We start from the raw sequence: 15227 nt of genomic DNA, 5'->3' as shown, positions 1-15227 counted from the left end.
CAGACCAGTTCCCTACAGGTTACGGATTGGTCTGTAGCCTGGTAATTGTGGACTCTGCTGGTTTATAATATAAACTTTGTGTAAAGTATTTGAGCTGCTTTTGCTGAGAAGATAATAATAATTTATTGGATTTGTATTCCGCCCCACTCCGTAGACTCGAGGCGGCTAACAACAATGATAAAAACAACATGTGACAATCCAATTAATAAAACAACTAAAAACCCTTATTATAAAACCAAACATACACACAGACATACCATGCATATCTTGTAATGGCCTAGGGGGAAGGAATATCTCAACTCCCCCATGCCTGGCGGTATAAATGAGTGTTGAGTAGTTTATGAAAGACAGGGGTGGGGTGGGGGCAATCCTAATCTCTGGGGGGGAGTTTATTTATTTATTTATTACTTAGATTTGTATGCCGCCCCTCTCCGAAGACTCGGAGTTGGTTCCAGAGGGCTGGGGTTCCAGAGGGCTGGGGCCGCCACAGAGAAGTCTCTTCCCCTGGGGCCCGCCAAACGACATTGTTTAGTCGACGGAACTCGGAGAAGGCCAACTCTGTGGGACCTTATCGGTCGCTGGGATTCGTGCAGTAGCAGGCGGTTCCGGAGGTATTCTGGTCCAATGCCATGCAGGGCTTTAAAGCAGTGTTTCCCAACCTTGGCAACTTGAAGCGATCTGGACTTCAACTCCCAGAATTCCCCAGACAGCAAATGCTGGCTGGGAAATTCTGGGAGTTGAAGTCCAGATCTCTTCAAGTTGCCAAGGTTGGGAAACACTGCTTTAAAGGTCATTACCAACACTTTGAATTGTGCCCGGAAACTGATCGTCAGCCAGTGCAGGCCACGGAGTGTTGAGGAAACATGGGCGAATCTTGGAAGCCCCACGATGGCTCTCGTGGCTGCGTTCTGCACGATCTGAAGTTTCCGAACACTTTTCAAAGGTAGCCCCATGTAGAGAGCGTTGCAGTAATCGAACCTCGAGGTGATGAGGGCATGAGTGACCTTGAGTAATGACTCCCTGTCCAAGTAGGGCCGCAACTGGTGCACCAGGCGAACCTGGGCAAACGCCCTTCTCGCCTCAGCCAAAAGATGATGTTCCAATGTCAGCTGTGGATCGAGGAGGACGCCCATGTTGCGAACCCTCTCTGAGGGGGTCAGTAGTTCCCCCCCCCCCCAGGGTAATGGACGGACAAGATGGAATTGTCCTTGGGAGGCAAGACCCACAGCCGCTCCGTCTTGTCTGGGTTGAGTTTGAGTTTAGATAGTTGCATGTTAAAGATACATGAAATGATAGCCAGGTGGGGCTTTGCTGGTGTTGTGATAACTGTGAGGCAGCTTCTGGAGAGCCAGCTATCCCCTCTCGAGATGCCCATAGACATTAGCGACACCCTTGTCAGTTCCTTTTCTCCACCAATGCCTGAGATAAAAAGGTCTGCATTAATTTGTGTTTTGATACTTAAAGCACTCGGGTGGCTCAAGGACTGAACTATTTTAAATGTTACTACCTTTGCAGCAAGGAGACCTTAATAAATCGAAGAATAAAGGATGGCAGCAGAAGAACAAAGGAGCAAAGAAGACTTCCAAATCAAAGAAGAAAAAACTTGTGAAAAAGAAGCCGGCTCCTGCTCCTTTGCTACCAACAAAGCAGCTGAAGCAAAAACAAGCTAATGGGGTTGCTGGGAATGTATGTGTCAATCGGAATGGATTGGGGGTTTTATACACAGGCGTGTTGAAATATTTAAATCCCAGAGAAACTGTGGACCAGTTTGTAGTTTAATGAAAAATGGAGAACGATACCATTAGCAAAATTATGTGTGGATTGTAAGCTGCAAAATAATTTGATTTTTATGAGACCTAACACCTCTGTTTAGAACTCATGGGCTAAATTTCATAGTAGTTGACTGTAGCCTGTGGAATACAGTAGCTGAGCATTATGAAATCCTGATAAGTAATGAAGGGAAGAGGTTCCTTATTTTATTGTCATTTTACAAAAGGCTGTAACATATCCTTCTTCCTTAAGTACAGTATCATTTGGTAGCATGCCATTGCTGTTGATGTTGTTGTTGTTATTATTATTATTGAGAATATCTTAAATTTTGCTGTTTGAGATTATCCAAAGCAAGCTAACAAGGAGGCTCCTAAAAACTACATATTTTTAAATTCCATTGAGGGCCACATCAGTGTTGTGTTTGACCTTGGAGGACCAAGGTGGGCGTGTCAGGGTGGGCATGGTCAGCTCCACATCACTTGTGTCGGGGGCGCCTGTGGTGGTCCCGAGTTCTATTTTTGACTGTGATGGCCTCCTGCAATCCTCTGCCAGTGAAAACGAAGCTTGGGAGTGCCACCCGCAGCCCTCCCAAGCTCTGTTTTCGCTGGCAGAGGCACCGCGGACTGGTCCTTTGCTGTTTCCAGGGCAGCCCTGCGGGCCAGATCTAAGCACCCCACAGGCCGGATCCGACCCTTGAGTTTTAACACCCCTGATCTAATAGATCAAAGACAAAGCATCCTTTGACTGAAGTTCAACTTTCAGTGATTACGTAGATGCATCTGTATTATTGCTAGGAAAAGAAGGGGGAGGTAGTTTGACACTGGCTTCTTCTGGGTTGTCATTTGTCTCTGCATCCTAGTACTAATCAGGTTTGATGCTGCTTAGCTTTTATAATTGATGAATCAACATTGGCTACAATTTGCCACCTGTGATGAATTAAAGCTGTGAACATGTCTGAATGTAAAAAAGTTACGCTTTTTAAATTTAGGAAATTGTCAAGGATGACGATTACGATGTTTCTGATAAAGGAAGTGAATCTGAAGAAGATGACACCAATCGGGAATCCTTAAGTGAGAAAGATGACGGCAGTGACCGAGATTCTGACAGAGAACCAGATGAAAAGCAGAGCAAAGATGATGAAGCTGTAAGATTTCTTTTTTTATCTGTTGCAGAAATAGTTAATAAAATTAGATAAAACATGGAATTAGAAAGTCTTTGTAAAGTATGTAACCTTCTTTCTCTGTAATGTGTACTTCTGTCCTATTATAGTAAACCATCCAAAAGTTTTTATGTATACAATGAAATCGGCAAAATGCATTTTAAAATTGGTAGGTTTTTATTTTTATTTTTTAATTTATTGTTAGAGTTGAAAGGGACCATGCAGGTCATTAAGTCCAACCCCCTGCCTGAGCAGGAATCCTAAAGCACCTCAGCCAAATGGCAGTCCAATCTCCTCTTGAAAGTGTCCAGAGTTGGGGAGTTCACAACCTCCGCAGGCAGGTTGTTCCACTGGTTGATCACTCTGACCGTCAGGAAGTTCTTCCTTACTTCTAGGTTGAATCTCTCCTCGGTCAGCTTCCAGCCATAGTTCCTCGTCCGGCCCTCTGGTGCTCTGGAGAATAGAGTGGCTCCCTCCTCTCTGTGGCAACCCCTCATATACCTATATACAGCTATCATGTCCCCTCTGCCCCTCCTTTTCTCTTTGCCATTCCAAATTATTATTAAGATACAAATGCATTGCATTCCTATTTTAATTTACATATTCTTCCCAATCTGCAGAAAAGTTATTTTCTTAAGGAAGACACAAATAAACAGAATACTTTTCTTTTTCTACTAGGAATGGCAAGAATTACAACAGAGTATACAACGAAAAGAACGGGCTCTCCTGGAAACCAAGTCAAAAATAACTCACGCCGTTTACTCTCTCTACTTTCCTGAGGTCAGCAAAAAGATAGCTAAATAAGCTTGAGATGAACCGAGGGTGAAGTGAATGCAAAATTTCAGAACAGTTTCTGTTTGGGCCTTAAACATTTAATTCCTCAGTAATACCTTCTGAGTCTTAACTAGCTTAGTGCTTGGAATTGTGCAAAACCTGTGGCTGTTCTTATGAATAGCTATACTGTTTTATGCATTTCCATATTCACTAGAATGTGGAAGAACATTATACCGAGAGCATACCCAGTATATTTTGTTAATACAGTAGTCCCTCAATTTTCGCAGGTTCGAACTTCGCGAAATGGCTATACCACGGTTTTTCAAAAATATTAATTAAAAAATACTTCGCGGATTTTTTCCCTATACCACGGTTTTTCCCACCCGATGACGTCATATGTCATCGCCAAACTTTTGTCTGCCTTTAATACATTTTTAAAAAATAAACTTTAATAAATAAACGTGAGTAATAATCTGAATGGTTGCTAAGGGAATGGAAAATTGCAATTTAGGGGTTTAAAGTGTTAAGGGAAGGCTTGTGATACTGTTCATAGCCAAAAATAGTGTATTTACTTCCGCATCTCTACTTTGCGGAAATTCAACTTTCGCGGGCGGTCTTGGAACACATCCCCCGCAAAAAGTGAGGGAGCACTGTATTAAGGAAGAAACTATAATCTGTCAAGTTTCCCATCATTTTGATGGGTTTTTTTAGTTTTCTATTGTGTGTTTTTGGCAGAATATTAAACCAAATTTTAACAATACACCTTAGTTCGTGCTCATAAGCTGATGTAATTAATCTACACAGTTCATTTCTTTGTTTCCATGTTCTCGTAAGCATCTGAATACCGAAGGGAGGAGGAATTTCTTCTAAAATGTGAACCTAGATATATGGCTATTTTTGAAGAAATAATGATTGCATAAAACTGCTTTAAATCGGGCAGTGGTCTTGCTATTGTGGATGATTCTTTTTTGTATCTTGAGAGGTGCCTTTCCCTTTTTGGTTTCTTTATCTATAGTTGTAAAATCACAGTGAATAGGCTGTGTGCTGTGGTTGATAAACCATTCAAATTGGGAGTTAATAAGGCTGGATTTCCGATTTCCTGTATCTTCCTTTTAGATTCAATATTGAGATAACTTAGAGGAATTTTTATTTAATCAGTCATTTAAAAAATGAAGATTGTTTTAATGTTCAACTTGTCACATGTGCATATTGATTCTCTAGCATGACTCCAATTAGTGCCTGAGGAACATTGCCCACTTGATGAATGCAGATCCAGTTTAACCCAATATATGCTTTGATGTTTAAAGTTTTACTTTCTGGAATACAATTCACCAAGAAAAGTTTTATTTTGTTGTAATGCAATTTCTGCAGGGACAGATTTCTCTTACCTGCTGCTACCGTTGTGCAGCGTGTAGAGCATGAGGATTCTCGCGTGCGTGCATAGTGCATCCCCAGCGTGATTTTGCTTCCGCGCATGGGCAGGAAGCAAAAACACGCCAAAATCCTGTGAGGATATGCGTGTACGCACAAGATTTTGGTGATTTTTTTGCTTCCGCGCATGTGCAGAAGCAAAAAATCACCAAAATCTCTCTGTAGCGTGTGCCGCATCACAGGGAAGCAAAAAAGACCAAAAGTCTTTTTTGTCAAGAAAAAAGATAGCGGTACCCGAAGGACCGGCATCAGAGCAGTTGCACGCAAATTGCGCAATTTGGCGGCCACTACTGGCGTGGAGTCCACCTACCGCACCAATAGCAACCCACCACTAAATCTCTGTCTACATAGGGTCACATGTCTGATACCCGGAAGCATGATATGCATTTTCTCAAAATTATGACTAATCTTTCCATTCAGCCTATTTCAATGACTGTTGGAAGTTGATCTTGTCCTGTTGAGTTTTGCTTCAGACACCAGTTAGGTCCCACAGAGTTGGCCTTCTCCAGGTCCCGTCAACTAAACAATGTTGTTTGGCGGGACCCAGGGGAAGAGCCTTCTCTGTGGTGGCCCCGACCCTTTGGAACCAACTCCCCCCAGATATTAGAGTTGCTCCCACCCCCCTAGCCTTTCGTAAGCTCCTTAAAACCCACCTTTGTCATCAGGCATGGGGGAATTGATACTTTCCCTCCCCCTAGGCTTATAAAATCTATGCATGGTATGCTAGTATGTATGATTGGTTTCCAAATTGGGGTTTTAAATTAACTTAAATATTAGATTTGTTTACATTGTATTATTATTGCTGTGAGCCGCCCCGAGTCTGCGGAGAGGGGCGGCATACAAATCTGATTAATAAATAAATAATAAATAAAGAGAAAGAAACAACTAGGACTGTGCGAGAAAACATTAGAGTACATTTTCATTTGTTAACGCCGGTACATCTAGTTAGGATGTCAGATTCTGTGTTCTTATACAGAATATGGTTCAAGTCTGGCAATTGTCTTCACTTCCATTCCAGTTTTTTCCCCCCCGGATGTATTCAGCATTCCACAGTAACAGAATATTGCACTAGGACTAGGTAGAGGTTTGAACTGGATAATCCCAAGGGCATGTCCCAGGGGTGAAATGCTACCCGTTCAGCCTGGTTCGGGCATATGCTAGCAGCGGGAGGTGTAGTTTGGAAAGCAGTAGTGGCGGAAGCGTGAGGCTCCGCCCACCTGCCTGGAGGCCGCCATTTTCTTTTTTCACCCTCTGCGGGTGAAAAATCAAAAGCACTTCCGAACAGGTAGGAGAGGTAAGTAGATTTTAACTATCCACCCCACCCCGGTCAAAGAGTAATGTGCCAAAAAATTGTCAAAAGAGAAATCTTTGATTCTTTGGCCACAGTTTGCTTTATATGAGATGGAGTCACAGTGAAGCTAACAGAACCTAATTTGACAAATTCCTCTTTCCAATTTCTCTTGGAATGAGTCAACTTGCAGTTCCTATTCCAAAAGTTCAATTCCAGATTTTGTTGATGAATATCAGATCAGGATTGTAATCTCTGATGTCTCTTCCTTCCCTCTCCTTAATAGGAAAAACAGGAGTGGTGGTGGCTATATATAGCAGATAGGAAGGAACAAACACTAATATCAATGCCATATCATGTCTGTACACTAAAAGACCAAGAAGAGGTGAAGTATTTCATCCATTTCTTTTTAAAAAAATAAATTTTATTTTGATTTCTTAGTGCTTAATAAACATTGTGTTGTTTGGGTATTTAAATTGCTTAACAATGCAAATGCCTTTCTTATTCATCCACCCCTTTTTCCCAGTCATTGGTAAAATAGGTTTCCTGTTTGATAATAATCTGTGTCTTCTTTCTGTTTGATTTTCAATGTAAGTTTATCCATTTCTGTACAGTATAATATCTTTTTAATATCTCCACCTTGCGATGTTTCTTCATTTTTCCAAGACTGTGAAAAAGTAATCCTAGCTGCTGTTAGTATTTCATTTATTTCTACTTTTTAAAAAGTGGGATGGGTTGGGAGGGTTGGGGTTTGCCCTCTTTTTGGCTAATAAAAGTAGGCAATATGGAGCTATGTGTTGTATGCTCTGCTGTCCCCATCTCACTCCTGTGAATCTCAATTATTGTCTCCGCTTCTGCTTTTCCTAGAGTCTAAACCAGTGATGGTGAACTTTTCTGCCCCTCAGGTGCCGAAAGTGTGTGCGCGTGCACTGTTGCATTTGTGCAAGTGTCCACACACATAATACAATGCCCCTCCCACACATCCTGCCCCCTGCACATGTGTGCATGCATGCGTGGAGACCCCCCCCCATTTTGGCCTCTCATCCCAAAACAGGGATGGGAGAGGGGAAAAGCCCTTCCCCCAAACGGAGATGGGAAGGGGGGAAAGCCCCTTTCCCCAAAGGGAGCTGGGAAGGAGAGAAAGCCCCTTTCCCCAAAGGGAGCTGGGAAGGAGAGAAAGCCACTTTCCCCAAAGGGAGCTGGGAAGGAGAGAAAGCCCCTTCCCCCAAAGGGAGCTGGGTAGGGGGAAAGCCCTTTCCCCCAAATGGAGCTGGGAAGGGGGGAATGCCCCTTCCCCCAAACGAAACTGGGTAGGGGGAAAGCCCTTCCCCCAAACGGAGCTGGGAAGGGGGGAAACCCCTTACCCCAAAGGGAGCTGGGAAGGAGAGAAAGCCCCTTCCCCCAAAGGGAGCTGGGTAGGGGGGAAAGCCCCTTCCCCCAAAGGGAGCTGGGTAGGGGGGAAAGCCCCTTCCCCCAAACGGAGCTGGGTAGGGGGGGAAAGCCCCTTCCCCCAAAGGGAGCTGGGAAGGAGAGAAAGCCCCTTCCCCCAAAGGGAGCTGGGTAGGGTGGAAAGCCCGTTCCCCCAAACGGAGCTGGGTAGGGGGAAAGCCCCTTCCCCCAAATGGAGCTGGGAAGGGGGGGAAAGCCCCTTCCCCCAAACGGAGCTGTGAAGGGGGGGAAGCCCCTTCCCCCAAACGGAGCTGGGTAGGGGGGAAAGCCCTTTCCCCCAAACGGAGCTGGGTAGGGGGGGAAAGCCCCTTCCCCCAAACGGAGCTGGGAAGGGGGGGAAGCCCCTTCCCCCAAAGGGAGCTGGGTAGGGGGGAAAGCCCTTTCCCCCAAACGGAGCTGGGTAGGGGGGGAAAGCCCCTTCCCCCAAACGGAGCTGGGAAGGGGGGAAAGCCCCTTCCCCCAAACGGAGCTGGGAAGGGGGGAAAGCCCCTTCCCCCAAAGGGAGCTGGGAAGGGGGGAAAGCCCCTTCCCCCAAAGGGAGCTGGGTAGGGGGGAAAGCCCGTTCCCCCAAAGGGAGCTGGGTAGGGTGGAAAGCTCCTTCCCCCAAATGGAGCTGGGTAGGGGGAAAGCCCCTTCCCCCAAACGGAGCTGAGAAGCAGGGAAAGCCCCTTCCCCCAAAGGGAGCTGGGTAGGGTGGAAAGCCCCTTCCCCCAAATGGAGCTGGGTAGGGGGAAAGCCCCTTCCCCCAAATGGAGCTGGAAAGGGGGGAAAGCCCCTTCCCCCAAATGGAGCTGGGAAGGGGGGAAAGCTCTTTCCCCCGAACGGAGCTGGGAAGGGGGGAAAGCTCTTTCCCCCTAACAGAGCTGGGAAGGGGGGAAAGCCCCTTTCCCCAAACGGGGCTTGGAAGGGAGGAAAGCCCCTTCCCCCAAACGGGGCTTGGAAGGGAGGAAAGCCCCTTCCCCCAAACGGGGCTTGGAAGGGGGGAAAGCCCCTTTCCCCAAACGGTGCTGGGAAGGGGGGAAAGCCCCTTTCCCCAAATGGGGCTTGGAAGGGGGAAAGCCTTGCATGCCCAAATAGCACTGGGGTGGAACTTCCAGAGATCTGGGAAGACACAGGCTGCAGGAAGTGAGGGGAAAGCTGAGCTTGTCTGACCCGAAAATCATCTGGCCAAAAGGCGGCACTGGTACATTCACGGTAGAGTTGAGCTGGTCAAAGGCTTGCGTGCCTGCGGAGAGGGCTCCACGTGCCACTTGTGACACGCATGCCGTAGGCTCACCATCACGGGTCTAGACCCTGCCTGACTCGTAGCTTCTCAGTCAGAGCTGAAGCTCTCTTTAGCTACTTAGCCAGTACTGACAGAGAAATTAGATAGTCATTCTAAGGGAGACCTTTTTCCTTCTGCAGGTTTTAGCTGCTGCATAACAAAAGCCTAATTTAACGCTGTGTAACATTGAGAAATGAGGTATTTTATACTAACAGATCACTTGGAATTTGTTGCAATTGGAGAACAACTATACAGATTTAGCACATTTGATATTCAGGGCTGTCAGTACATTTTTTTTCAAACCTTTTTTTTGGGGGGCCAAAAAAAAGGTTTTTCCTCAGTTCTTGCTATGTTTGAGAAAGTACATTTGTTAAGCCACAGTACATAGCTCGTTGAGTCTAATCAATTCAGCACGAGAAAGATTGAAGCCTAGCACTTTCTAAAGTTATATACTGTTTGTTTTACTGAAGTCGTTTCATTTTTCTGCTTTTTATAACTTGAGCTACGTGATTACATGTTTTTCCAGGTAGAACTAAAATTTCCTGCACCGGGTAAACCTGGGAACTACCAATATACCGTTTATTTAAGATCGGATTCCTACATGGGCTTGGATCAGATTAAACCATTAAAGGTAGGTTTCTCACACAGATAGAATCATAGAAGATTGACGGCAGAAAAAGACCTCATGGTCCATCTAGTCTGCCCTTTCCTGTATTTTATCTTAGGATGGATTTTATCTTAGGATGGATATATGTATATCCCAGGCATATTACTGTGGATTTACCAACCACGTCTGCTGGAAGTTTGTTCCAAGTATCTACTAAGTATCAGTAAACTAATATTTTCTCACATTGCTTCTGATCTTTCCCCCAACTAACCTCAGTTATGGGTTTGAGAATTGGATAGGATTTTACAAGTTTAGCAGAACTTGTGTTGCTGTGTGTACTAACAACTGCAGACTTTTACCTCTTGTACCTACAAATTGTCCTATACAGGTAGTCCTCAATTTATGATTGGTTGCTTAATGACAGTTTGAATTGGTGTTTATGATTGGTTGCTTAATGACAGTTTGAAGTTATGATAAACTTTTCCAGAGCTACATATGACTCTGTTTTCTTGTTGCCCTGGCTGCTTGGGAGTTCTGCAGTCATATGACCATTTACAGTGTGGGTTTGGCCAGAAACAGGAGTTTTATTTCCCATTTCTGGTGAAAAAATACCGTACTTAACTGTCATTTTTAACTTGACTGTGATTTTCACTTAGCAACTGTGACATTTGCTTAACCACGCCTTTTTGAAAAAGGTTATAAAATGGATCATAGTCACATGATGACCTGACATGGCTTAGGACCATAATTCTATGTTGTAATTAGAGGACTATAATGTGGAGTTTATTTGAATATTTTAATTGGGGGAAAAATAAGCTTAAACCCTAAGAGCAGGGACTGAACAATCTTAATTTGTGAGGCAGGGATCAGCAATATTTATTTTATTTATTTATTAGTTGGACTTGTATGCCGCCCCTCTCCGAAGACTCGGGGCGGCTCACAACAAGTAAAAACAGTCACAACAATCCAATTAATTAAAATATTTAACGATTTAAGAAAAACCCCATGTAATAGCAAACACACACACAAGCATACCATGTATAAATTAACATGCCCAGGGGAGATGTTTAGTTTCCCCATGCCTGACGGCAAAGGTGAGTCTTAAGGAGTTTTCGGAAGGCAGGAAGAGTAGGGGCAGTTCTAATCTCCGGGGGGAGTTGGTTTCAGAGAGCCGCCGCCGCCACAGAGAAGGCTCTTCCCCTGGGACCCGCCAACCGGCATTGTTTAGTTGACGGGACCCGGAGAAGGCCCACTCTGTGGGACCTAATCGGTCGCTGGGATTCGTGCGGCAGGAGGCGGTCTCGGAGATATTCTGGTCCGATGCAATATAATATCAGCAATATAAATCATCTGTAGCGTGTGCACACACATAGCATTGAATTCCTGTTTGATAATAAAGGTGGCTGGAATAAGACAAAATACCTGTGACCCTCAGTTTACAACCATTAATTTAACAACTGCTTGAAGTCATAGTGTCATTAAAAACACTAAAAACTGGTCCTCACACTTATGACCATTGGTCATGCGATCAGAATTAGCATATATATACCAGCTGTTGTGTCCCAGGACATATGCTCTCTATTGGTGGCCTTCCCAAAGGACTTCCGACCAGCAGAGTCAATGGGGGAAATCAGAGTCCCTTGACAACTGCATGATTCACTTAAATGGCTGCAGTGATTCACATAATGTCCGATTGTGGTCATAAGTAGAGGAATATGTTGAATCTGTTGAGAGAATGCTGAGCGAATGGAATGGCTGTTTTTTATGGCTTTTGGTTTTTTTTTAGACTTTTAATTAATTAATGGGATCCAAGGTATTGTATATTGCTTATTATATATTGTGAAGCGCCCCGAGTCCCCAGAGAAGGGGCGGCATAGAAGTCAAATAAATAAATAAATAAATAAATACCTGTAGTTAAATTATTTATTTATCTATCTATCTATCTATCTATCTATCTATCTATCTATCTATCTATCTATCTATCTATCAGATTTGTATGCCGCCCCTCTCCATAGACTCGGGGCGGCTAACAACAATAATAAGACAATATAAACAAATCTAATATTTAACTTAATTTTAAAACCCCAATTTAAGAAACCAATCATACATGCAGACATACCATGCATAAACTTTATAAGCCTAGGGGGAAAGGAAAGTCTCAATTCCCCCTGATGACAGAGGTGGGTTTTAAGGAGCTTACGAAAGGCAAGGAGGGTGGGGGCAACTCTGATATCTGGGGGGAGTTGGTTCCAAAGGGTTGGGGCCGCCACAGAGAAGGCTCTTCCCCTGGGTCCTGCCAAACGACATTGTTTAGTTGACGGGACCCGGAGAAGACCAACTCTGTGAGACCTAACTAGTCGCTGGGATTCGTGCGGCAGAAGGCGGTCCCGGAGATATTCTGATCCGATGCCATGAAGGGCTTTGTAGGTCATAACCAACACTTTGAATTGTGACTGGAAACTGATCGACAACCAATGCAGACTGCGGAGTGTTGGTGTAACAGGGGCATACCTGGGGAAGCCCATGATTGCTCTCGCAGCTGCATTCTGCACGACCTGAAGTTTCCGAACACTCTTCAAAGGTAGCCCCATGTAGAGAGCGTTACAGTAGTCGAGCCTCGAGGTGATGAGGGCATGAGTGATTTTGAGCAGGGACTCCCGGTCCAGATAGGGCCGCAACTGGTGCACCAGGCGAACCTGGGCAAACGCCCCCCTCGCCACAGCTGAAAGATGTTTCTCTAATGTGAGCTGTAGATCAAGGAGGACGCCCAAGTTGCGGACCCTCTCTGAGGGGATTAGTGATTCTTGTCTGAGAACAGCCATTTTAAACCTTTTGGTACCTGTGATATTGAACAGCTCTGATTTAGAAGTAACTTCGATATTAAATAATAGTCTTCTGAGAGACAAGGAATTTTTTTCTGGGTATTTTGATTCACAAATACACAAGCTATGTCTGATTTTTAAAAAATTGATTAATACGGAAACTGGCACAACAACTTCCTTAACTACTTATTATATATGCAAAATATTTTGCAGTTTACTGCTTACCTTAGAGTGCTCTTGAATTAATTTGTAATATTATGTAGAGAAACTTTAATAGCTTCCCCCAAATGATAACATTTAAATTATATTTCCCCCCTTCCTGCTTCCCTCCCTTCTCCAATCACTTGAACTCTTTGCAGCTGGAAGTCCACGAAGCAAAACCTGTGCCAGAAAACCACCCACAGTGGGATACAGCGATAGAGGGAGATGAAGACCAGGAAGACAGTGAAGGTTTTGAAGACAGTTTTGAGGAAGAAGAAGAGGAGGAAGAAGAAGATGACTAAATATTATGACGAATGAACTTGTGATACAGGATATCTCTTCAAAAATGTGTCCCGGGAAAAGATGAAAACAGTGCAGATGAACCGAAGATTTTTTTTTTCAAGTTTCTTTTTACCAATTATGAATACTTACTTGATATAATTTCCCAGTGGAGGTCTGTCAGTCAGTTGAATATATAACCTGAGAGTTGCTTAAGGCTCTTCACAGCCTTTAAGTAAAGGATGCATTTATTTCAACTGAAAATAAAAGCTTTTTTATTCTAAATGTCCAGAAGTGTGGGCTACATTGTTTGATCAACTTTTGGTCCAGTATAGTAAACAGATGCTATTATTAAATGGAAGCAATCATTAAACCAACATTTTATATTAGGCAATTTATTTTACAAGTTCTGTTGAAATTAACATCCACTTGAAGTTTCTATGTTGGGAAAATCTGCGAGAGCTTTTCCAGTGATGTTAAGAACATTGAGCTAAGATTGCTTATAGCTTTCAGTCTATTTTGTTTGCTTTGGACTTGGTACCTTACCCTGAGAGGGCTACATTCCATATTGTCATACACACAGGCTTATTTTTTGAGACGTAAATCTACCTTTAATGGAGGGGGGGGGGGGGGTTGTTTACCCCTAATTCTCATGCAGGTTATAAATCTATATTTCTCAATGGCTAAAAATGTGTCTAAGCACCTACTATCTAGCAAATCATACAGTATTTCTTTTGATAAACCTGTATGTATATTAAGAGTTTGGGGACCATATGTTATATCAAGCAATGGCAATATCCTTTTCTAAATATAAAGATATCAAATATATAATTCTTGGTTTTCAGTCTACTTTATTTTGTCAGAAGCCTTTTAAATCAGACACACAGACACACTAAGATGTTTTTTGTATTTATTCAGAACCATTCAAAATAAACTGGATTAAATTTGATAAAAGTATGCATTGTAATACAGTAGTTCGTTTTTCCTCTCTACTGAGAATATTAATGTGGACTATGTTTCCAACATAGTTTTTGATTAAATATAGATCACATTTTTTTCTGTGAAGAAGCAAAATCTTGCAATAAATTCTACTGTTTCTTCCCACGTAATAAATAAATACAATTATTGATGTGGTTAGAAACTGTAGAAATACATTCAGATGTCAATCATGTAGACATATTTTTTTTATAATTAAACATCAAAGAACTAAAATACTGTTAAACTCTTGACAAAAGAAATCATGCAGGAAGCTTTTCATAGAACAGAAACCAGCCACAGGCCAAATGAGCGGCTCCTTTATTTGTGACCCTGTTTATGAAATAATAGAGTTGTCACTTTCAATGCAAACTTACATGGATATTTCTCTTTGTAATTGCAGTAGTTGCAAATAAAATTTAAAAACATCCTGCATGTGAAAATGTTTTATTAAGAAAAGCAACTGTTGGCATGGTAAGTTTGGAGTTTAAAACTTTGATTGTAATATAGTAAACTGCCATCCACAACATTATAATTATGTAACATTCAAGTATTATACAGAAAGATTTGTCACAGAGAGGCAGTGTTTTGCTTTTTCAGCTCATCCCATTCAGAATATCGAACTGTAATAAAAGTATTTTCCTTTTGGAAACACTGCTGCCAACAAAATGTTTTCCAACATAGTTTGAGCAGTAAATTATTTATTGTATCTAAAGCCTAGAATAGCCCAAAAGATGAAATTTCTCGCAAGTCAAATATGATTCCAGATATCTACAATGGTTGTTTGTAGAAAAAACATATTTTTCTGGGAAGCAGGGAAATGATTTGCTAGAGTTTTCTTCCAAGTTTTTCATTTTATTCCACCCTACAGTCCTGTTTATTTTTCTATTAACGCTCTCACAATTATCAATTAGCCATGTTTGACAAACACTGCATATGTTTTTAAGATAAGTCATAGGTGCTGCTGTGATTCAAGCAACACTGCTTTGTTGCTAACCCAGTAAGAGTATGGCTAGCTGGAAACAGAGTGGTACTTCTACCCAAGAATGCCTCTACTTACGAACTTTTCTAGATAAGAAACGGGTGTTCAAGATTTTTTTGCTTCTTCTCAAGAACCATTTTCTACTTACAAACCTGATCCTCCGAAACTGTAACCGGAAAAGGCAGGGAAAAGCCTCTGTGGGGCCTCTCTAGGAATCTCTTGGGAG

At 42.8% G+C, this 15227-nt stretch overlaps 1 protein-coding gene across 1 annotated transcript in view; it reads left to right on the top strand.

Moving 5' to 3' along the window:
• Positions 1–13872, top strand: part of SEC63 (SEC63 homolog, protein translocation regulator) — a 51993-nt gene extending 38121 nt beyond the window's left edge. The window contains exons 16-21 of the mRNA XM_070733308.1: positions 1516–1686; positions 2759–2914; positions 3608–3709; positions 6709–6807; positions 9662–9766; positions 12924–13872. Coding sequence (XP_070589409.1) covers positions 1516–1686; positions 2759–2914; positions 3608–3709; positions 6709–6807; positions 9662–9766; positions 12924–13067 — 777 coding nt within the window. The 3' untranslated portion in view covers positions 13068–13872. The remainder of the gene's footprint in view (positions 1–1515; positions 1687–2758; positions 2915–3607; positions 3710–6708; positions 6808–9661; positions 9767–12923) is intronic.
• The last annotated feature ends 1355 nt before the right edge of the window (positions 13873–15227 follow it).

The sequence above is a fragment of the Erythrolamprus reginae genome, chromosome 1 (assembly GCF_031021105.1).
Source record: "Erythrolamprus reginae isolate rEryReg1 chromosome 1, rEryReg1.hap1, whole genome shotgun sequence".
Lineage (NCBI taxonomy): Eukaryota > Metazoa > Chordata > Lepidosauria > Squamata > Dipsadidae > Erythrolamprus > Erythrolamprus reginae.
Note: the sequence above shows the minus strand (reverse complement) of the source record. Positions and strands in the feature narration are given on the sequence as shown.